Source organism: Cydia strobilella, chromosome 2 (genome assembly GCF_947568885.1).
Source record: "Cydia strobilella chromosome 2, ilCydStro3.1, whole genome shotgun sequence".
Taxonomy (NCBI): domain Eukaryota; kingdom Metazoa; phylum Arthropoda; class Insecta; order Lepidoptera; family Tortricidae; genus Cydia; species Cydia strobilella.
In genome coordinates, this window is record NC_086042.1 from 19,451,504 (window position 1) to 19,477,183 (window position 25,680).

Below are 25,680 nucleotides of genomic sequence, written 5' to 3' on the forward strand. Positions count from 1 at the left end.
CGTTTAAGACGTTTCTCTGTGACTAGTGATGCGCATGTACCGTTGCGAATCGATCGAGTTACCGGTTTTACTTAGACACCAAGTCAGATTGAACAGAAATAGAATTATATATAATAATATACGTTTAATAGGTTGATTAATTTAATAAAACTAACAATTACTACTAACCGTAATCTGTGTCATCGCTGAAATCGTCGTGGTCGTGTCGGCGGATATTGTTGTTGTATCGGTCATGTCCGCAAGGTGGGCACACTCCACGCATATCGCGCTCTTCCAAATCTGTGCTGCTCGCATCTGAGTCTACTGCAGCTTCTTCAATGTGAATATTCTCAATTTGTCGATTGTCTAACTTTTCATTGGACGACAGTTGATTATAATTCTTCCTCAGAGGTCGGGATTCTGCAACAAAATAGGCGCTGGTAAGCTTTTCTTTTTGTTTATTAATGGCAGTGACAAACTTTTTATGAAATTGCTTCGCAGTTGCGTTGCGACCAAAGAATATAATACTCACTAGGAGGTTGCGACGATGATGCGCACTTTGGAGGATATAACCAACGGAGACGCCTTGTCTGTAATTTGCTGTACAAAAAAGTGCGAATTTTTGCGGGGGAGGGCAACGTCAAATGTCAAATGTATACGTAACGTCAAAATAGCCATGTCAGATAAACGTAAGTAGTCCATACATTGTGTAGATTGTGTATGACCATTGGCCGACTATTTTCGACAGGGAACGCATGTGGCTACTCCGTTTGGTTATATACTCTACGATGCGCACAGAATTATGGATGGTATAGAAAGGATGCACATCTCTTATGGTAGAATTGTTGCAAAAGTGACCGCTTTCAGCTTTAAATAATAGTTCCTAATCTCTCCGGTGGCGCTAGTTAGGCTCTGGGACATAAGCCATATAAGGCAACTAATAACCCCACCCAATTACGTAGGTTGTTTTTGGTAGTATTTCGGTGTATGGTGGCGCCGCCTAATTACTGCTTTTTGATGGACACTTTTCATACATAGAGATTTGGCTCCTTTATATAGTCTCCATGCACAGAATGTTTCATGCTGTCAATACCTATTTCTTTTTAGGGTTCCGTACCCAAAGGGTAAAAACGGGACCCTATTACTAAGACTCCGCTGTCCGTCTGTCTGTCTGTCACCAGGCTGTATCTCATGAAGCGTGATAGCTAGACAGTTGAAATTTTCACAGATGATGTATTTCTGTTGCCGCCATAACAACAAATACTAAAAAGTACGGAACCCTCGGTGCGCGAGTCCGACTCGCACTTGGCCGGTTTTTTAGCGCGCTCCAGACTACGCGGCGCGAAGCCGCGAACGCTAGTGTGGAGTCGATTTCGCTGATTAGCGAACTAGACCACACTCGCGTTCGCGGCTTCGCGCCGCGATTCGCGCACGAGTGTGGAGGGCCCTTTACACTAGTACCCAAAAGAAAAGGATGAGTATAGTTTTTTTGTTCTTATTTACTGACAATTTGGTTTGACCAACTATAATTAACTGACAGCTGCTGCTTCGGTTTATTTGTTCGGCATAGTGTTTAATCAATATAGATAAGAAACGGTACCTTTGTTATTGTAATCAGCTTGAACGCATACAACTAAATTCAAGCAGTTCGTTTTGGTAATCTGGGTAAGTGATAGTAGTGATGCGCTTTTCTATTGCAATTTTTATTTATAATGCCGTATACTAGGGGTTATGATTTATTCAAGACATTAATATTAACCTTTTCGACGCCGTGTCAAACACAAAAGCTGTCACTCGGCCGCCACGTCACCGAAATGTCAAAACTAAAATTGAACTTTATGCACAAGCACGTAGGTCTATGTTGCTCTGTAGTCTTTGACCGATTAATCCGTCTTTGGCGTTATACCTCCGGTGCCGATATATACGTCATTGGCGTCCAAAAGGTATAACAAGTTGCCTTGATTTTATTATGGTAGGATTCTGATGTGTGTCAATTGTGTGAATAACAAGATCATTTTTTTAGGGTTCCTTACCCAAAGGGTAAAAACGGGATCCTATTACTAATAATAATAATCTCTCCGGCTTGCCTTGATTGGCCGGCTGGAGTGAACACTGAGCAGGAGCCCCAGGACTCTCACCTCTGGCTTGCCTTTACCGGCCGTCCAGAGTGGGGTGTCAGAGCTATATGCTCGCAGGATGGAAGTGAAATATGCATAAGACGCGAGTTGGCACAGTGGCTGTTCACAGTCTGTCTGTCACCAGGCTGTATCTCATGAACCGTGATAGCTAGACAGTATACTAAAAACCGGCCAAGTGCGAGTCGGACTCGCGTTCCAAGGGTTCCGTACATTTCACAATTTAAACAATGTATTTTTTATTAAAAAAACCCGTAGGGGTCGGATCAAAAACTAAGTAATTAAGTCCGACTCACGCTTGACTGCACATTTATAATAGGTTTTCCTGTGATCTATAGGTAAAGATCTATTTTGTGTATTTTTTTCATAATTTTTGACCCAGTAGTTTCGGAAATAAAGGAGGGGGGAATGGTCATTTTTTGCCTATTTTCTTAAATAACTTCTAAACTGGTTATCCTAAAATTATAAAAAACATATATTTGAGATTCTCACAATGAGCTCTTTCATTTGATATGTAACACGATATAGGTTGAAAAACTTTATTTTTTAATTTTCTCATTTACCCCCCAAAAGTGGCCCCAGTGTTTAAAATTCATTTGTTTACGTTACATGACCGTCTTTGGGTCACAACCTTACATATGTATACCAAATTTCAACTTAATTGGTGCAGTAGTATCGGAGAAAATAGGCTGTGACAGACGGACAGACAGACAGACGCACGAGTGATCCAATAAGGGTTCCGTTTTTTTCCTTTTGAGGTACGGAACCCTAAAAAACAAAATAAAATAAATATTTAAGTGGGGCTCCGATACAACAAACGTCATTATTTGCCCTTTTTTTGCGTAATGGTACGAAACCCTTCGTGCGCGAGTCAGACTCACACTTGGCCGGTTTTTTTCTCTGTGCTTATCGCGGTACGGCGCGCGTCGCGTGTGTGTGAATCGAATCACACGTGTGAATCGGTTCATGAGATATTGCCAGATATTTTCTGCTTGCCATATTTCATCTAAATTGTCTTATTAATTTAGCCATGTGAAGATAAACGACAGTTACTTTCGCATTTATACCTAGTAAATATTATTATGGAATAAAGTAAATACTTACCCGTAATATGTATAGGAGGAAGCCTACCATGCAGATCCGATGCACGGATTGCAGAGGACGCGGGTTCAAGATCTGTCTGAAGCGATGAATTTTTCCCATTTCTCCTTTAATATAAAATGTATAGCATCGCTCGCAGACGTATCTGCTTGATAAAAAATTGGCGTAGTTTAAATAAAACCGGCCAAGTGCGAGTCGGACTCGCGCACGAAGGGTTCCGTACCATTACGAAAAAAAACAGCAAAAAAATCACATTTTTTGTATGGGAGCCCCATTTAAATATTTATATTATTCTGTTTTTAGTATTTGTTGTTATAGCGGCAACAGAAATACATCATCTGTGAAAATTTCAACTGTCTAGCTATCACGGTTCATGAGATACAGCCTGGTGACAGACAGACAGACGGACAGACGGACGGACAGACGGACAGCGGAGTCTTAGTAGTAGGGTCCCGTTTTTACCCTTTGGGTACGGAACCCTAAAAAATCACACGGAATCTAGACTATATTTGTGAGGGCAGACTTCAACCGAAACTTTAAAGCGTTAAAATCAGCTCGATAGAAAAAACATGAAAACATCGAATTTTTAACCGACTTCAAGATTTCAAAAGGAGGAGGTTATCAATTCGGTTTTTTTTTTTTTTTTTTTTTTTTTTTTTTTTTTTTTTTTTTTTTTTTTTTTTTTAATGTTTGTTATTCCATAACTCCGTCATTTCTGGACCGATTTTGAAAATTCTTTTTTTGATTGTAAGTATATACATACAGATTGGTCCCGTTTTTGTCAAAACGCAGTTCTGATGATGGGATCCATGAGGAATCGAGGGAACTCCTCAAATGTTAAAGGCTTGCATATAGTGATTTTAGTATTTTCATCAACAAATCAAGCACTTACATTTAAAAAAGTGACATTTGATGAAGTGGAACTGCTGATGATGATCAGAACGGAACTCTTCAATGACGCATAGTTCACGTTTGGCGATTTGTCCTCTTCGTTGTTTGTTAAGCTAGTTAGGTTTTCAAGAAACATTTTTGTTAAGCTCGAGTTCTGATGATGGGATCCATGAGGAATCGAGGGAACTCCTCAAATGTGAAAGGCATACATATAGTGATTTTTGTATTTTTATCAACAAATCCAGCATTTCCATTTTAAAAAGTGACATTTGATGAAGTGGAACTGCTGATGATGATCAGAATGGAACTCTTTAATGACGCATAGTTTACGTTTTTCGATTTGTCCTCTTCTTTATGTTTGTTAAGCAACTTAAGTTTTTAAGGCATATTTTTGTCAAGCTCGAGTTCTGATGATGAGACCCATGAGGAACCGAGGGAACTCCTCAAATGTGAAATGCATACATATTGTGATTTTTGTATTTTCATCAACAAATCCAGCATTTACATTTAAAAAACTGACATTTGATTAAGTGGAACTGCTGATGATGATCAGAATGGAACTCTTCAATGACACATAGTTCACGTTTGGCGATTTGTTCTCTTCCTTATGGACCCAGACCCAAACTTGGACCCGGACTCGGACCCGGATCCGGGTCTGGACATGGACCCCAACTCGGATCCGGACCCGGACCGAACTCTGACCCAAACTTGGACCTGGACAGCCGGACACGGACCCGGACTCGGATCCGGACCCAGACCCGGACCCGGAAATGCTACTAGAAAAGTGGGTTAGGTTAGGTTAGAACTGTGACCCTTACAGAAACGAAATGCTATCAGAAAAGTAGGTTAGGTTAGGTTAGAACTGCGACCCTTACAAAAACGAAATGCTACTAGAAAAGTGGGTGGTTTTACCTCCTTTTCTACATTATTAGGCAATATTATAATAATTAGGCAATTAGGCAAAATTAGTCAAAAGATGGATTAGGATAATTACGCAAAATATGCTGTCTATTTAATTTCATTGCCTGGAATCTAAGAGTGCACCATCAACAATAAGTAAACTTTCAGCGGCATCCCCCATTGAAGTCGGTTTTTTTTTCTTAAAAATTATTTCATTTATTTTTTGTTGTAGGCATATCGTTACCGTGCATACCATAACAGTATAAAATAGTCAGTGATATAGCCGAGGGATCTGACGGGCAACATTTTAAACAGAAGTATATTTTCAGACTTCACGACACGGGAGAAGAGAAGGTAATAAGAGCGTTCTTACAAGAAAAGTCGAAATAATGTAAAATTGATGATATTCCCGACAACATTTAAGATTTTACGCTCATTATTAGAAATAAAGAGTACTTGTTCCAGTAAGAGCGTCTTCTTATCTTTAGGAATATCGTTGTACATTTTAGAAAAAGGACTAATTAAATTAGTAATGATTTTTTTTCTGATGGTCGTTTACGAAAAACCGCGTGAAGCACTGAATTGTGAGCTCTTATTTGTAAATTTTGAGAAGTTTACTCTGCTAAAGTGGGATATTTTGTATTACTAATATCCTGTACTTTAGGAATATCGAACGATATTCTTCCTACATGCTTTTAAGAAAGAGAAAATCAATGTTAAACGAATTGAATTTTCTCTTCGAAACAAGTGTAAATTCCTACGAAAATCTACTTAGTATCGAAGTCATTTTTATACACGAGCAATCTACAACGTATGCTTATACTGTTGGTATACATTTGTGTTTATCAAATTCTACTTTAATTTTTTGGCAATTTTTTGAAAACTACTCTATATTGCCGATGACGCGCGCTGGCGATCTCAGTACCGCGGCAGAGCTTGAAGAGGTCGGACCTGTGTCGGTCGGCTCCGCACGTTTTCGACGGCGACAACGAGGTTTTTTATCGTTGTGTGCGGCAGGCGCCGTGTAAAACGCTATACTATGTGCGTGTACAAACTGCGACTGAGAAACTTTGATCCGAGTACTGTATTTGTTGTTATAGTATTATAATATATAGGTAGTATAGTAACATAACAAACTTCCGAACAACAATAACAATATTTGAAATTACCTGACATTTTATAGGTAGTAAATTAAAAAAAAAAACAGCCAAGTGCGATTCGGACTCGCGCACAAAGGGTTCCGTACTACGCACAAAACGGTAAATAAATCACGTTTGTTGTATGGGAGCACCACTTAAATATCAATTTTATTCTGTTTTTAGGGTTCCGTACCCAAAGGGTAAAAACGGGACCCTATTACTAGGACTCCGCTGTCTGTCTGTCTGTCTGTCTGTCCGTCTGTCACCAGGCTGTATCTCATGAACCGTGATAGCTAGACAGTTGAAAGTTTCACAGATGTATTTCTGTTGCCGCTATAACAACAAATACTAAAAACAGAATAAAATGTGGTATTTCCTATAAAAAGGGACCTTATTGTCGATGGCGTTTACGCCATTATAAACGATGCTCCGATATAACTAAGACTGAACTTGTATAAGTTTTGAGTATGTATTACTCATCCTCCTTATGAACCCTGGCAGTACCTACTGGAACTTAGGTTTGGTGCAACATAGGCGCACACTGTTTTGATCATTCGACTCGTCTTGATGAGCAACTTGGGAGAGCAGTACTCATGATAGAGCTGATGTTGAACCGTGGCAGTACCTAGTGGAACTTAGGATTGGTGCAACATAGGCACAGGCTGTTTTAGTCATCCGACTCGTCTTGATGAGCACTTAGGAGAGCAGTACCCATGATAGAGCTGATGCTGAACCCTGGCAGTACCTAGTGGATCTAAGGTTTGGTGCAACATAGGCACACGCTGTTTTAGTCATCCGACTCGTCTTGATGAGCACTTAGGAGAGCAGTACCCATGAGAGAGCTGATGCTGAACCCTGGCAGTACCTAGTGGAACTAAGGTTTGGTTGACTTATCAGTCAAATTTGACAGATTGACAGTTTTTGTCATTTTCAGGGAAAATTATCTTTTTGGGATAGAATTTAGCACCAAGTAACATTGTTAAGTGTAGATTTATACTATCTGTCAAAATTGACATTTTTGACAGTTTTGGATCCCAGATCGAAACGGCTTGTCCAATTTTGATAGGACCTTCAACATTAGTCATGGGATGGAAAATGTAGTTTGACACATCTGTCAAAACTGTTAAAATTGACAGTTTGACAGTTTTTGTCATTTTTAGTGAAAATTAACATGTTTTGTTAAAGTTTTGTACTAAGTGACATAGTTTAGTGTTGTTTGACATATCAGTCAAATTTGACAGATTGACAGTGTTTGTCATTTTCAGTGAAAATTATCTTTTTGGGATATAATTTAGCACCAAGTGACATTGTTAAGTGTAAATTTATACAATCTGTCAAAATTGTCATTTTGCGACATTTTGACATTTTTGGATCCCAAATCGAAACGGTTTGTCCATGACTAATGATGAAGGTCCTATCAAAATCGGACAAGCCGTTTCGTTTTGGGATCCAAAATGTCACAAACTGTCAATTTTGACAGATAGTATAAATCTACACTTAACAATGTCACTGGGTGCTAAATTCTATCCCAAAAAGATAATTTTCACTAAAAAAGACAAAAACTGTCAATTTGTCAAATTTGACTGATATGTCAAACAACACTAAACAAAACTTTAACTTCAATGGCCATTAACGTCTCAAAAATTTAATTCGAATTAACTTTAATGCAATTGGTGCGTAATGCAATTGGTTAATGGCGGAACTAATGGTTAATGCAAGTGATCAATGGTTAATTAAAATTAACAATTACGGCCAACACTGCTACATATAGCTAAAATAGTTTCGCTACCCAAGCGGTACGGTTACCCTGTACCTGTACCAAATGTAATGACGAAACATGTAAACAAGCGAGTATAATTTCTTTCTAGTATAAAATTATTCTTTTATAATACAAAAGTAAGTACATTTGCACTGGATTTAGTATTTTCGTACCAAATAACAATAATTAGGATTTTAAAATTTAAGTACAGTTAGTGTCGTTATAATTGTTTTCAGTATGCTTCACGAAGGATCAAGATTATTTAATCCATCATTGTAGTGCGAGCGAGAGGGAAAACGTGGTAGAAGGGATCGGCATACTGAGCTCGCACAGCCCGCCGCAGCGCGTAAAATACCTAAACTCGCTCAACGCCGAAATGTAATAGCGCTCATAATGGTAAACCCGTGCAATGGCCATATCTCCCGCACCAAATTTCGCGTGACGACGCGCAATATCTTTTGTTTCCTTTTTATTTCATGGCTTTACGGCCTTTCTTAATGACTGTTCAAAGGTTATTATAACCAGATAACTGCGATGCTAACGCAGTCTCATCAAAGTCAGTTTGCTTAGGGCCGTGTATCTGTGTGTGTACTAATCTGTTTTATGATAACTTAATGGTTTGGGGCGCGGCTTGTAAGTACCTACATTAAGTATACCTCGTATATAAAGAGATGTCAGAGATGTAGGAGTAGGAAGAAGGTCTTTCTTTAAAGCAGCGATCTCCAAACTACCAGGTACTTCGGATCGCAAAAAGTGCCAATTTCCATACAATTCGGCTCTCAAAAGGGAAGCGGAGGTCTGGATACTCTGGATGTGGCAATCGGGATAAAAGTTTGGGAGACTAAAGGACGTTTAATATGTGTGTTTGGGTCTGGGGCCTGGGGATCGAAATCTAAACTCAACTGCTACTGTCAAAAATGTAGAAATAGAAACGTATCACATCGTGTATGTACATCTTATACCATACCATCTTATACCTAGGTATTTAACTATTGTTTGTAATTGTATTTCGTTCATTTTTGCAGAAAATCATGGATCCCAGTTCGCCAAAAGTGGCCGTCTTGGGCGCTGGCGTGGTGGGTATGACAGTGGCTAGGCTGATTCAGGATGAACTCAGGCACTCAAAAGTCACCGTCGTTGCTGATACTTTTAAAGATGATACACTCAGTACCATAGCAGCCGGCATCTTCCGTCCGGGGACCAGCTTCCGAGGCCCGAACAAAGAGACTACACAAAAATGGATCGACGATTCGTGGCATTATTTCCAAAATATTTTAAACACATCTGAAGCAGTGAACGCCGGCATTATGCCGGTGTCATCATATATATTCTCAAAGAATAACTATCACGTGACAAGAAACCATCTTATTGAACATTTGGTGCCAATATACCGACCGGTTGATGACAATGAACTAAATATATGTGGCGAAGGTTGGATGTATGGTTCATACTTCTCAACGATAAAAACAGAATGCAGTGCGCACTTACCGTGGCTGGAACGGATAATACTTGAGAAAGCTGCCAAAATAATAAAAGGTAAAATCGATAACTTTGCATCATTATCGCATTTTGACTTAGTTTTTAATTGCACAGGTTTTGGCGCGAAATATCTGTGCAAAGACAACGATTTGGTTCCGCTGCGTGGGCAAGTGATAAAGGTTAAGGCACCGTGGTTAAAATCAGCTTTCTATGGGGATTATGACTCTTATATTATTCCTGGTTTTAATGGAATCGCTACACTCGGTGGGACGCGGCAATACGACAGTTACAATGTCGATGTTTGCAAGTACGACGCGGCGGGTATCATGGACAGGTGCTGTGAACTGGTGCCGGGACTGCGCTCAGCAGAGGTTCTGGCGCACCGCGTGGGGTTGCGGCCGCACCGCATGCCGGTGCGCGTGGAGCCCGAGACAGTGGACGGTCTGAAGATAGTTCACTGCTACGGTCACGGTGGCTACGGTGTCATGACGGCACCTGGTACGGCTATGCACGCGGTGCGAATCGGGCTCGACTCACTTAGGAGCGGCAGCTTTAGAAATAAGCTTTAACTAGTTATGTAATTATACGGAACGGAATCAATATAATATTTTTTAATACAGTTGCTCAAAAAGTGCTACTTTTCGTGGCTGTTTAGCGTGCGGAAAGTTGGTTTTCGCGAACTAGTGCTTTTTACTTTTCCAATTTTTTAAATTTTTACTTGTTCCAATTCATGACTACTTATTGATGAGTGTTAATATTAGTTTCCTTTAAACGTCGTAATCAACATAAAAACCTACTGTTAATGTAAGAATACGAAAAAAATGCATATTTCATATTTTATTACTTATCTCTTCATCATTATAAGTATTAACACGTTTATTTTTTAATGTTGAAAAACCGTTCTTAATAAGTTGTCTGAATGGAACGGAACGCCTGTCAAAGAAGAGGCGTATTTTCTTACTGCAAGAATGTTTTAAGTTTCCAAAGGCAACATTCGATATTGTTTTTATAAATATACGATACACGAATAATCGTAAATAACGATATTTAGGTAATACTAGTACAATGTTTTAATATTTACAATTGTTTCTATCTTATAGAACATGCATTTGAAAAAAAAACTCATTGAAGTGGGTTCAATAATAATAACAAAATCCATTCTAGTCGGATAAAAGCTAAAAAAACACCTCTTCATAATGTCAATGTCAATGCATGATGTCACAGAATTAATAATATAAAAGTTTCGAATTTCTTACTTGTTGCTTTTCTTTTTTTTTCGCAACTGTATTAAAAAACGTCGTTCGATACACGTGCGGATATGTCATTCTTCACTCGTCCCGAGTCTTGCCTGGCAAGATATCTCGGTACTCGTGCAGTAATGACATACTATCCGCACTAGCATCGAAATGTACTATTACAATGCATGTGCTCGAAAAGTGCGTTTCCTACGAAGCCATATCATGCGGAAAGTACTACTTTTCCGCACTAGTGCTTTTTGTTTTTTATATTTTTTTACAGGTACATATGGTGCTACTTTCTCGCACTAGTGCGGAAAAGTGCACTTTTCGTGCATATGTCGATGTGGGCCATATGTACTGTAAAACGTTGTACGTGCGAATAGGTAATTCGCAACTCGTGTCGATTTAAAACACTCCTTTTAATAATTAAACTTATTTGCCATGATATGTTTTTTTATTTACTCGCACTTGTTGCATAATAGTTATTTACGATACAAGTGCGAAAAAGAGGAATTTCGAAACGAGTGGCGATAAATTAAAACACGACCGCAGGGAATTACCTATTCGTACGTGTATCGTACAACGTTTTACAGTACAAATGGCCCTTTAAACTTTGACATATACACAAAAAGTGCTCTTTACGCACTAGTGCGAGAAAGTAGCACGATATGTACTGTAAATAGCTATTTCACCACACCAATAAGGCTCTATAAGGCTAATATGTTGATTTTGAATGATAAATATTTAATAACGTTCATTAGGATTTGGTTTGGTTTGATTGATTTGATACGTGATGTTTTACAGTTTAGTACTTATTTTCCTCGCGTTGCTGTGGTGAAAACATTTATGTTTCACTCGGTAGCAAAGTTTATTTCACCTTAGGGCCTTATTGAAACCCTCGCGCCGCTCAGATTCTACTTTTCGCACCAATCACTACGCTCTTGGTTCAATTTTGGAATCTCGCTTGCTCGGTTATCAATATTAGCACGAGAGATTAAAGAATTTATTGCCTAAAATATTTAGATCAGTACGGTTTCACTCACTATTATTTTTAGACACAGTCATTCCCTTACATGACATTGAATTTATTCCCTTGTAAAACAAATAACTATTGTTAATCAGTTTCTCATCAACGTGTCGTGGTATCTACTTATATTGAATTGTTATAAATAAATAAAATGTATATCGTAATGACTTCCCTTTGGCTACAAGGTGATCCCACGAATTTTCATAACAAACACCCGTAATTATACCTCGTAATCGGAATTCATTAAAATCCTAATATAGCATTGTCATCCGATTTACATATGTACTTATACAAAATTTCAGCTCAATCGGAAATCGGGAAGTGGGTCAAATTTAGCTTCCAAGATTTGACCCACACTAACTAGGTAACATACATGCATATTAACAGGGCAAGTTAAATAAAAGCTTGTAATAAAAGACACTTGCTTGATCGATTAAATACGTTACCCCACGGACAGTAACGTTTACAGAAGATAAAGACTTGATTAAAAAAGGAGTTTCCCTGAGTGTCGGCTAGGTTTTACGGCGATCTATAAAGAATAAAGATGTCTATTCAAGTAACGTGACGTGACTCGTGTACGAAATTGAACTAGGAAAACCTAGAAAACTCCCGTGGGGTGAGACTAAGACATATTAAGGCGAGGATCCCTCAGTATACACAAAGAGGATATAATAGGATAGAGCGGTACTGTCATAGTAAAATTTGTAACCACTGTAAATTCACTGCCATCTATCGACATACTTTAAAACTAAAAATGAAGATTTATAAAAATACGTTAAAATGTATTTAAATATGGATAAATGATTTTTTATTTGCATTTTTTATTTTTATATGATTTTGACCCATGTTCTTTTACTGATATGCGTTAAAATTATAAATAACAAACGAAACCGTCAACGCCCTCTATACGAGAGTAGGCCAAAGCTAGTGGCGCCATCTGATCGAGAATCAAATTTTCGTGACTTTTGAGGCACGTTTTTTCCTTAGACTGTATCCATCTATTACGGGGTTATATCTATCTTTGGTATAGGTACATATACTATCTTTCTTCCGTCCGGTGTGCGGAGAAGCATCTCCTTGGGGGCCTTCAAATATTACGTAACGCAAATTGGGGGAGATGGGGTCTTGTTAAACGTTACGGTGCGTTACAGGAGCGGGAGAGGGCTGCCACCATACGTCATAACAGTAATGAGTAAACAAGTAAACGAGATTACATTGCATTCTGACAACACCCCCCCTCAATGTAATCCCTACATCACCTATATTATATATCTATATTGTAACAAGACATGAAAATAGTTATTTGTTATACAAGGGTGCAAAGTTGTATTTTACCCGCGAGTGTGGAATTGAAACACGAGAAGTAAAATACATTTGCACCCGTGTGTAACACAAAACTTTTCACCTCACTATAGCGAGGAAAGTGCAACATTCACAGGCGTTAGATCATCTTCATCACTGGAATCACTCATTATTTTACGATATTATAACAAAAAACTGGAAACTGTATTTATAAGTTGACAAATTTGACATTTCTGACCTCAGAATAATGACTAAAGCAAAGAAGCCGGGCAAAAATAAAAGCTTGGTAAAAGATATCGTATTCACAACACGTTATTGCTTTTTGTCTATGAGTGAGTGAGACAACAATCCGCAAGTTCTTTCGTTTTTTTCAGTATTGTCATAAGATAAACTGAGGGAAATGTCAAATGGTCCTATGTGGTTCTATAATATAATCCAGCCAAATAAAATACATGTTCGTTATTTCACAGGTAGGTGTCAACTGTAACAACTTGACATAGTCGTATTATTTTAGTTGAAATATTTCGGGATGTTTCAGCGGTCATCTTGGTTTATTTTAATTATATTTTTGCTATTCCTGAAAGATTGTTGGAAAACGTGCTGAGTTTTTATTTGTAATGGTTTGAAGTTCCCTTTGTGATAATGTCTTGTGTGATCGAGGGCTGTAAATCGCATACAGGAAGAAAAGAAAATACGCACGAACCGATAACCTTTAATCTAGTCATACTTGTTATGAACAAAATGCTGCACTTCATGATAAAAGCAAGCCGCTCTGCACAGTGATAGCAGGGACCAAACTGAGCAATTTTACCCGAAGCAGCGGCAGTTTCACCCCTTAGGAACAGAGATGGCGCCACTTCTTTAAAAAATATTTCAAAAAATTCTACAAGCTAAACCAATGAACCGATTTAAATGTTTAATATCTCAAATGAAAGCGCATTATATAAATTACTTTTAAAAAAATACACAGAAAATATATACTCAATACTTTTGATAAAAACAGGAATTTTAAGTTTGTTTTTTTACTCGAGTGATAATTTTTACTTGATTTCTCAAAAAAATTGTATGGAATATGAATATTTTAATGCATGTATATATTACTGAATAAATAACAAGTATTATAAAAAAAACCCGACACCGATATCTCTCATACTTCTCGAAATATGAAAGTTTGAATGTGAGTGTAAATTTCTTCAAGATATATTCCAAATAATTCTACAAGCTAAACTATTCGACCGATTTTAATGTTTAATATCTCAAATAAAAGCTCATTATATATACTACTTATAAAAAATATTCAAACAACATATACTGAATACTTTTAACAAAAAACGGCATCTTAAGTTTTTTTTCTTACTCGATTGATAGTTTTTACTTGATTTAATAAAAAAAAAATATGGAACATGAATAGTTTAATAAATATATATATAGTACTGAGTATATAAAAGTATTACGAAAAAATCCGACACCGATACCTTTTATTCTTCGCGAAATATTTAAGTTCAATTATGCATGTTCTTACAAATAAATTCTTTAAAAGAAATCGTCAACCGCAGTAAGTGCACTGATTTTAATATGAAATGTGTCATATGAAAGAAATCACCCAATTTATTTTAATAAATAAAAAAAATTAATAAATAAAAACTGAATAAAGTTTTTTCCTGGTGCTGCATTACAAAAAAATATAACAAATCTAAAATTAGGAATTATTTTTATTTAAAGTGACTACATTTGTAAACAAAAAACTTAAATGTCCTCTTCGGGTTCACCGGTAGATGTAGAACTAAAAAAAAAGTAGTTTTAAGAAGTACTCGTACCATTCCAATACTACAAAATCACCGATCATACATGAACTGGTTGCTGTATGTTACTGTTGGATAATTTTTGTGCCTGTACATTTAACGTTGAATTATTTTTGTGCCTAGTTGATTACCATTAAACCTATAATTTTGTGCCAGACCTATAATCAGTGGTCAGCATGCAAAATAACTCTGGATTGAAAATTACATTAACTTACTTTTGATTTGTACAGCCACCTTTGCATGATTTACACTGGGCTGTGCATGGTAAGCTGACGCGACGACACTCACAACGCATAGTTTCGCAGCCAGATTTGCAGCCACAATGGTCCAAGAGGCTTAATTGCGACCAAATCGCTGTAACTGCCGACCATTCCGGAGTCCAACTCTCTTTTTCCTCAGTCCATCCCCAAGAAGATGGACATGGTATGGAAACTTCTGGTTTCATAGCGTTTCCCCATATATGGCCCGCTTGGTAAGCCGCTCGAAGTGCATGTTTATAGAGAGCAGCTGATGTAGGTGGCAGGCTTGTCACAAGCTTGTTTTTTGAAAAAAACAAATATTTGTGAACTTCATTTACGTTTATGTGTTTCGTTTGGCCAAACAATAACACAAATCTAAGGTAACTTTATACTAAAATTAAAATATGTAGTTACACACCTGACAACTGACAAAATCAAAAACTTAAAAGTTGACATACTCCTATTTTCCCGTCTTTTTATAGTGGCCAGAGAAAGGCAGCTTGATCTGAATGAATTCTTCCAGTACGAAAACCAAATTTGTCCACCTTCGTTGTCAGTCAATGGAGGGCGTCGTTCAGGGAACAAATCTGATTTGGCCGAGAAATTAGAACCTGCCAACCCTGCCACCTACATCAGCTGCTCTCTATAAACATGCACTTCGAGCAGCTTACCAAGAGGGCCATATATGGGGAAACGCTCTGAAACCAGAAGTTTCCATACCATGTACATCTTTTCGGGGATGGACTGAGGAAAAAGAGAGTTGGACTCCGGAATGGTCGGCAGTTACAGCGATTTGGTCTCAATTAAGCCTCTTGGACCATTGTGGCTGCAAATCTGGCTGCGAAACTATGCATTGTGGGTATCGTCGCGTCAGCTGGCCATGCACAGCCCAGTGTAAATCATGCAAATGTGGCTGTACAAATCAAAAGTAAGTTAATGTAATTTTCAATCCAGGGTTATTTTGCATGCTGACCACTAATTATAGGTCTGGCACAAAATTATAGGTTTAATGGTTATCAACTAGGCACAAAAATAATTCAACAGTAATCTACAGCAACCAGTTCATGTATGATCAGTGATTTTGTAGTATTGGAATGGTACGAGTACGACTATTCTTTTTCAGTTTTACATCTACCGGTGAACCATATAATTTGACATCACCTAATAATAATTAGTTGCCCGTTTATTTTTCGGCTTATATGTATAAAAACTACTAAATTGACCTACTTTTATATTATACACATAGATTTAAGATTAGATCCTAAGTATGCATGTAATATTGGTATGCCCCCACGGGGTCCATGTAGCACTACCAAGAATTTGTAATACCTATAAAACCATGGTTGCAATAAATAAATATGAAATATGAACCCGAAGAGGACATTTAAGTTTTTTGTTTACAAATGTAGTCACTTTAAATAAAAATAATTCCTAATTTTAGATGTTATATTTTTTTTGTAATTCACCACCAGGAAAAAACTTTATTCAGTTTTTATTTATAAATTTTTTATTTATTAAAATAAATTGGGTGATTTCTTTTCATATGACACATTTCATATTAAAATCAGTGCACTTACTGCGGTTGAAGATTTCTTTTAAAGGATTTATTTGTAAGAACGTGCATAATTGAACTTAAATATTTCGTGAAGAATGAAAGGTATCGGTGTCGGGTTTTTTTGTAATACTTTTATATACTCAGTACTATATATAGGTATATATTTATTAAACTATTCATGTTCCATAATATTTTTTTTAAGAAATCAAGTAAAAACGATCAATCGAGTAAGAAAAAAAACTTAAGATGCCGTTTTTTGCCAAAAGGGTTCAGTATATGTTTTATGAGTATTTTTTTATAAGTAATGTATATAATGAGCTTTTATTTGAGATATTAAACATTGAAATCGGTCAAATAGTTAAGCTTGTAGAATTTTTTGAAATATATTTTGAAGAAATTTACACTCACATTCAAACTTTTATATTTCGTGAAGTATGAGATGTATCGGTGTCGGGTTTTTTTTATAATACTTATTATTTATTCAGTAATATATACATGCATTAAGCTATTCATGTTTCATACATTTTTTTTGAGAAACCAAGTAAAAACTATCAATCGAGTAAAAAAAAAAACTTAAGATGCCGTTTTTTGTCGAAAGTAATCAGTATATATTTTTTGAGTATTTTTTTAAAAGTAATGTATATAATGAGCTTTCATTTGAGATATTAAACATTTAAATCGGTTCATTGGTTTAGCTTGTAGAATTTTTTGAAATATTTTTTAAAGAAGTGGCGCCATCTCTGTTCCTAAGGGGTGAAACTTGCGCTGCTGCGGGTCAAATCACTCAGTTTGGTCCCTACTAGCACTGTGCAAAGCGGCTTGCTTTTATCATGAAGTGCAGCATCCGGGCAAAAAATGGCCATAACAAGTATGACTAATCGGTGAGTTTTGTTCAATTTTGAAGAAATTTATTTATAGGACCTGACCCTAAACATAGAAATCGATATATTGTTTATGTAATTATTACTTGCATTCAAGTCTATATAGATTTTTGCATATATTTTCGAACTTTTCTGCTAAGTATGAAAGGTTATATTTTTGGCATAGTGATGTATCGACCTCAGATCAATAACCTATCGACATTTACAGCTTTCTTATAGTATGGGCCAGGACTGTCTCATTCTAATTGATGAGTACAGTCAAGGGCATAAATATATATACATTCCCAAAGTCTCAAAAATATGTGTACGCTCAGACAATAAAATCGTGTTCACATATTTTTAAGCCATTTGTCTGGATCGATATTTTTGCCTTCGACTGTACCTATAGTTTTCTTTGTTCTTACTTACTGACAGATTGTGTTTGCCAGACTATAGTTTAATACTAAAAACCGGTCAAGTGCGGGTCGGACGCGCGCACCAAGGGGACCGTACTTTTTAGTATTTGTTGTTATAGCGGCAACAGAAATACATCATCTGTGAAAATTTCAACTGTCTAGCTATCACGGTTCATGAGATACAGCCTGGTGACAGACAGACGGACAGCGAAATATTAGTAATAGGGTCCCGTTTTTACCCTTTGGGTACGGAACCCTAATAAAAAAGACATTAATGATCATTGATGAATGTTCCTTTTATTAATATTGTTGGTCACAAAACTCAACTCAAATAAAAAATATTACACGAACGTTTTTTTTTATTATTTCCTATTTGGTACAGTCAGCTGCAGAGAAAAGGTACCCCACGTCCATACTAATTTACAGAAATTTGTATGCAGGGGGGTGCCTTTTCTCTGCAGCTGACTGTACATGACTAGAAACTATACTTAGTCTTTTAGCATTAGAAAAAACGGTAAACCATTTCCACGTGTCTTTTTATTGACAAGTTTTTTTATAAATATAACAATATTTTACTTATGAAAGCAAAAGTATGTAAATGATCGTATATTATATTTGTTGTGACTTATTTTCAAAGTGTTTTTCGATAAAACGACACGTTAAGATGGCTCGCCTTCTTTCTAATGATAAAAAAACGAGAGGTATAGTTAGACAGTTCTGAGTGGTAGACTGCAAATGAGATAAAAGCTATATTAGGTACATGCATTAATCCTCATATCAGGCGGCTCTTTGATTCCAAGGATTGCATAATTTTTATACTTTTTAATGATTTAGAATATGAAAATTATAAAAAGTGTAAAAGTTATGCAATCCTTTTAACAGATTTCTTGAAATTGCCGCGTTTTTTCAGGTTCAACTTTCATTAGCCAGACTATTATCAATTTGCCAATTTCGTGATTATTATTTTACACGGCACATAAACTTATGCATAATTTATCGATATAAAAAGTCGACACAGTTACATCCCTAGCAAATTATCAAACTTATGACACCGTACGTAAATGAGAAATAACAAGCATATATGCATCTCTTTTCGGCACATTATCTAATTCGTAAGGAAGTAAAGTACGGGTATACATATTTGCGAAGCATTTTTGCCCGACTTCTATGCTTTAGTCATTATTCTGAGTTTCTGACGTATGAAATGTCAATGATGCGTTTTGAAATCACGAATGTAGATTTAATAAACCGGATGGAGTACACGAGCCAAAAAGTGTGTCCACATGAGAAGTCAAAGTGGGCGGTTGCATCTCTTTCTAATTAGGGTGACCAAAAGTCATATGTATGTGGGATATTAGGATAAGTTGGAATGTATTCAGAAAGGAATTCACCTATTCAGAAAGGGCCCTTTTCTTCCCTGCTAGGAGCTAATTTATACGAACCAAGTACCTAAAAATTAACCCTAAAATTTGAATTTCGCGCCTTTTTCTACTGACAAGATTTGCTTGACCAACTATATTATAAATATAATTAGTCAAACCAAATTGGCAGTAAATAAGAACAAAAAAAAACTATACTCATCCTTTTCTTTCGGGTACTAGTGTAAGATAAAGATAGTATGATTTTCTCTATGTTTGAAATAAGACAGTCCTTTGACAAACTATAAATGTCAGCCGTTGGCGTCCACAACTCAAAAATGGTCACGTTTTTTTATTTGTAGTCTGCCTCTTTCGCACTCATGGTATGTTCATATACGTGATGGCTTCTCTTTCGCACACTTGAGCTATTCTTTAAGCGTCATCGTAGTTGATTGCAGCATTTTTCTTTTTCAAATATGCCGCCTTTATGTACTGACGGAAATATGTGTCCAACCTATATAGAATCGATTATATATAGTTTGAACCAACATTTCAGTAATTAAATATTATGTATAAATGTGTCTGTAATATTTAAGGACTTTGGATTTAAATTTTGGCAATGATATAGGTAGCTCTCATTACGTCAACCAAATAATTAAACATGCCGAAATAAAGATACTTATTTAGGTAAACTTATTTTTACATTAAGTAAGTACGTAGGTAATAAGAATTCTGTAAGACCGATTCACATCGTGCCGACATCATAGTCACCCTAATGAGTTTGACAATGTTGTCTTGTATTTTTATCGTAAACTTGAATAGTTGAGGCTTTTCTGTGAAAAGATATACCACAATCAGCAAAACTTTCACTCCTGCAACCTTTCACACAACATCTTATACCCATTTTATACTTTATTTCGCAAATAAATCTTGAGCGCCGCCATTCATGTATTTTGAAAATTTCTTAATCAAGTTGGGGATACCAATTAATATTCAAAGTTACTACAATGTCTACCATATTAAAATTAATGTATTTTTTGTTGTGCACATGCTTGGTTAAATAAGTTAATAATATTGACATTATAACTATTTACAAATTACGTAAAGGATATCAGAACCGTACTCTGAATATAGCACTTAAATAATATAAGAAGGTATTTAATTTTAGTAGTTATTGATATAAATACTACCAAAATGGTATCTTTTTAACATTGGCAACATGTGCGAGTGGGACACCGCGACCCACTTTTGCTATCTCATGTGGACCGTTTTCTCTAGTCTGGTACGAACACCTTTCTAGCTCGGTGATTAGGTTCAATTTAGTATGGCAAAAAAAGTGACAGCTCGCTCCAGTTTAGAGTACAGCTTCATGTTTGAAATTGCATCATTATTAAAAAACAAACGTTTCTTATGGAACTTTAAGGTTTATGTCATGACATAAAATCATTACATAAAGCTAAATTTGGTATTTTTTATTAGATTCTCAAACCATTTGTTTAATGATCTATACATATAATAAAGCGGAAGAGGGTCGAAAGTCTGTACATGGAAGATATTCGAAAAAAAATTGGCTGGGGATACTTAGAATCGATAACAGAACACGTTCCAACAGTTTTTAGAATTTTTGTTTGTTTGTCTGTTTGTCTGTTTATTTGACCGCGCATCAAATGAAAACGGCTGAACGGATTTGGATGAAAACTTTACTAATCTGTCGAAAAAAACCACGGTCAGGTTATAGGCTATAAAAAATTGAGAAATTTTACCCCTAAGGGGGTTAAAAAAGGGATGAAAGTTTGTATGGGGTTCAAGATTTATTTTAAGCTAGCAATTTGAAACTTCGTAACAAGATATATTATTGAAATACAAGAAAACTAATTTCAGCGTTTTTGAAATTTCATCCCCTAAGGAGGTGAAAAGGAGGTTGAAAATTTGTATGGAGATCAAATTTTTTTTTCGAGTGCGTTACTTGAAACTGTACATGGGCATATTATTATAATACAGGAAAAGTGATTTCAGCGGTATCAAGAATTCGTCCCCTAACGGGGTTAAAAGGGGGTTGAAAGTTTGAATCCATTACAAATGCTTTGAAACTTCTTAGAAAGGTATAATAGACGATTACAAAAAAGGTAATTACGACGTTTTTGGGAATTTAACGCCTCAGGGGGTTGAAAAGGGGATGAAAGTTTGTCTTGGGGTGCAAATTTTATTTTAAGCTAGGAACTTGAAACTTTGCAAAAAAAAATACTTTCAGCGAGCGTTTTTACAAATTCATCCCCCAAGGTGGTGAAAAAGGTTAAAAACTTTATCTTGATAACTATATCATTTAAGCTACTAGGCCAAGTTAGGTATCGTTTTGGTATAAATCGGGTATGCGGAATTCATTTATGATATCAAAATGACACCATTCCAGAGTGAAAACACAAAAAATATGAAAAAATAATACTTTTTTTAATTCCTCTTCACGCTTAAACCGCTGAACCAATTTAGTTTAAATTTGGTATAGAGATAGTTTGAGTCCTAGGGAAGAGCATAGGATAGTTTTAATCTCAAACATCATCCCTTAAGGGTGTGAAAAGGGAAGTGGAAATTCGTATGGGAATCAATAACCGCTGAACCGATTTAGATAAAATTTGGTATAGAGTCCCATAGAAGAACATAGGGTAATTTTTATCCGAAAAAAATTACCTTAAAACTGAAAAGGAAGGTGTAATATTGTAGGGGGAATCAATAATCGCCTGAACTGATTTACATGAAATCTACGTACCTATACCAGGCCTATGAAACTCTCCGCGCGAGCTCGGATTTATACCTACGAATCGCCTCCCGTTCACGGTAGAAAAGCAAGCCAGTTGGTTGCCACACGCGCTCACGCACGCACGTCACCGCGCGCCGCACTTGCAATTTTGACGATAGTTACAAGCTACGTAGGTACTTACTATTGAATTTCTTTCATTAAACATGTAGTGTTTATTACGACAAATTTATAGGTACAAAGTAAAACGATTAGTTTTGAATGATTCACGGTTAGTTTCACTAGACTTATATTGACCGGGATATAGACCTTGATTACCTTTTATGTTATTACAGTTACATGCATCATGTTCACGGGTGACTGAAGATACAAAAGGTAATCACGGTCTATATCCCGGTCAATATAAGTCAAAGTAAAACAGTTTTAAATTAATGAATTAATGAATGACTAAAATACATAATTTAAGATTTAGATTTCATTTTATTTCACTCCGCTGTTAGAAATGATAAATACCTATTGGTATTTATAATTTCTAATGATTCTCATGATAAATACCTATTGGTGTTTATCATTTCTAAGCGTCGGCAACCCTAGCGTTGTACCGGTGCGCGCGGTGCGGGGAGCGGCGCGTTGAAGGTCACTCCATTGTATTTTTGTGTAGGTATCAAAACGGTAGGTATTTGCGTTTTCTTTGAGATATAAGTCTCTGTTCGTAAGAACTATTATATAATCTGTGCCTATACGTCTTTTGATTTAGTTGAAAATCTTAAGCATCAAAAACCCCCTACATCAAAAATCTGGGTAGCTCCACTTCTTAAATACATCTAAGGAACACCAAGATTACTTCTGCCAAATACCTAATCGTAATTATATCGCATCCATATTCATACGTATCGCATCCTTTAAGCACTTAAGACGAAAGTGGAGGACCCGCGCGAAATCACCTTTTCGTACGACTGTTAGTCCTCAGTTTCCTCTCTTGATATTAACATTATTCAAAAAAAAATGACACAATTAGTTGTGTATCAAGGATGTTCCGTGTACGTTTGTGTTTTTGGCATTTTTAATTACTTATTATAAAAGTTAGAAGCATTTAAAAAATTGCCTGGAATCAGTTTTTCGCTCCTAATTTTTGCAATCAAAAAATCTAAAAAAGTCAAACGTAGCGTTTAGCTATGGTAAATATACATCAAATTATGTACCTAAAAATATTTTCATAATGATAGAGGAAAATGGAGACTGCGTTTGTATGGGAAAGCGGTCGTGTCCTTTCCTCTTAATAATGGCCAAGAAGGTGGGTACTTTAAAAAAAATCTTTTTTATCTTTTTTCTATGTCGTTTGCGGAGTAATTGTCAAACGATTTGGGACTTACCATGCCTTCCCGAAAAAAATCGAATCTTTCGCGAAAGTCTCGCAACGCATTGAGGCTACAAGGGGTACGGCCTCAGGAGTCTGAGAGTGACCACGGTGAGAGACTCAGTGGCGCTCTAGCCAGGCAGGTCGCTTCGCTTTCGGCTGAAACGGCAAGCCAGCGCGAGTTTCGATTGTGATCCCAAAGACATCGTACGCAATACATATGTAGGCGCAGATCCTGACGGAGTGTGGCGCCGGAGAAGCCGTGTACATCCATGACCATCAACAAGTCGTAGGGGCAGACGCTGCGCGCCGCCGGCGTCATGCTTAGATTGACTTGAGGACCGATTTGGATGATATTTTCCATGGACATCATGATTTGGATAGGTACAGTCTAGGACGTAAAAATACAAAAATGGTACTGTATCGTTCGATATACACCTACTACTCTATGTCGTTTAAATCACGTCAAAAATTTGAATAAGGGAAAAAAAAATATTGATTTTGGAGTGTAGTTTTATTTAGTGGTACCTAATTGTAAAATATTTTATCTGGACTACAGTCCTCTAGCGTATCCATCTGTCAACTTTACTTCAATTTCCGCCTCCAGGGGAGAGGGAGATAAATTAGGGGTGAATTAGCCGCTTACTGACATAGACCGAATTCCACGCAGGCGAAGCCGCGGGCACAGCTAGTAATTAATATCGAACGAACCATTATTATGAGCGCTTTACGTTTTGTTATCTGTCAAGCTACTTAAACACGCTCCATCCAAGGTCAAATTACTTCTGATCTTCTGTTTTTATGTATTTTAACAATAATTTATCCTTTTTAATTAACTCTTTTATATAGTGGAACCTTATATCTATATGTTTTAGCTGCTTAACACAGTAAGTATTTGCAGCCATTATGGCAATGGCTATGGCTAAGAATTACAACGGGACACACATTCTCAATATTAAAATATATTAACAAATTTATAAGCCAGCAAGCTTCACTTCTTCCGCGTCGCGTCTCGCGTCGCGTTTGCAACGAGATCGCTTACACTTCTATGCGTATCAAAGGATTGATTTAGCCGCGTCGCTTCGCTTAGCTTCGCGTTCGCGCGTTGTTCGCCTACGTAAGACGCCACGTTAAACGTATTTTGGCTCGGTAGGTAATGTAATCGTATTACCTTTACTGGCGCAAATTTTAACAAACTTCATCTCAGGTTTACAAAGAAGCGTAATCTCCTAAAACCGTCGAAGTTAATTAGGTATTCCTTCTGATTACGAAGAAAAACATTTAAGTAGCAAACTCCGAATTAATTCACGTTACGTTAATTTTTCAATAATCTGTTAAGTAAATCATAGCAGCAATATCTTGTTTAGTCAAGTAATAAAAATGTTTATGACGCACCAAAATTTAAAAACAATCAGGATTTACGACCAGGTAAACAAAATTACCTCCTGCCGTTAGGAATGTTCCATTTTTCTGATTAAATGTATACAATAATTACTAGTTTTTAGGGTTCCGTACCCAAAGGGTAAAAACGGGACCCTATTACTAAGGCTCCGCTGTCCGTCTGTCCGTTTATCTCTCTCTACCTGACAGCTTAGTGTTGCCAAAGAGTATAATAACGTTGCCGTGGTTATTATGTAAAGGTGGCTTCACACATGTATGTGGTCACCACAACTCACGCTAGACCGGGCCGGGGCCGGCCGGTGCTTCCGGCGCTTCGTTTTCTATGGAAAGTACCACGTGACCACGGATCAGCCGTCGTAGAAAATGACATGTCGGACGTCTCTAGCGTGAGTCACCTTAAATCGTAAAATGATCTGAGCTAGGATCAATCACAAATATTATGTAGTACCTAGTAGTACCTATTGATCCTATTGTTTGATCCTATTTTGTATTGAACTGTGATATTTTGTTATGACATTTGGTAATTTCTTTTTTTACCGTAGTTAAATTGACGCATGTTAGATAAGGTATTAGATGTAGTCAATATTCAGACATAATTGTAATATTGTTAATGAATAAATAAAAAATAATATTGTAGCCAGATGCTCTAAATATAACTATACGGTTGGCCCGAAATATCACATAAAATAATTTAAACATTTTGTGATTTAATTTTCTTTTCGCATAAAAATATTCATGTAAGTCCTTAAGCTGTAATATTTACGAGTTCAATACTCATAAAAAGTTGTTTGGAGAGGGCTGTAGATACGAAAATTAATAAAGAATGGAGTCTTCAAAATGTGCCACATTGCCTCTCCCTCCGACAGAAGCAGACCGATTTGTTTGATCATGTTTACAATGTAGATACCTACGTAATCACACCCATAAAATGCTTGTACTTAATGCAACACTCCCTGCATGTGTGATAACCGGTAAATTATTATTTATGTA

At 36.6% G+C, this 25,680-nt stretch overlaps 2 protein-coding genes across 2 annotated transcripts in view; one reads left to right on the forward strand and one right to left on the reverse strand.

The window, feature by feature from the left end:
* The window catches only part of LOC134748857 (uncharacterized), a 41,107-nt gene extending 37,790 nt beyond the window's left edge, over positions 1 to 3,317 (reverse strand). Inside the window, exons 1-2 of the mRNA XM_063683683.1 lie at positions 3,219 to 3,317; positions 169 to 457 (exon numbers count right to left, since the gene is read on the reverse strand). Coding sequence (XP_063539753.1) covers positions 169 to 457; positions 3,219 to 3,317 — 388 coding nt within the window. The remainder of the gene's footprint in view (positions 1 to 168; positions 458 to 3,218) is intronic.
* Positions 283 to 10,668, forward strand: LOC134753197 (D-aspartate oxidase). Its single transcript, XM_063689003.1, has 2 exons — positions 283 to 419; positions 8,930 to 10,668. Exon 2 carries the CDS (start codon positions 8,936 to 8,938, stop codon positions 9,950 to 9,952), a length of 1,017 nt encoding a protein of 338 aa, XP_063545073.1. The 5' UTR covers positions 283 to 419; positions 8,930 to 8,935; the 3' UTR covers positions 9,953 to 10,668.
* The last annotated feature ends 15,012 nt before the right edge of the window (positions 10,669 to 25,680 follow it).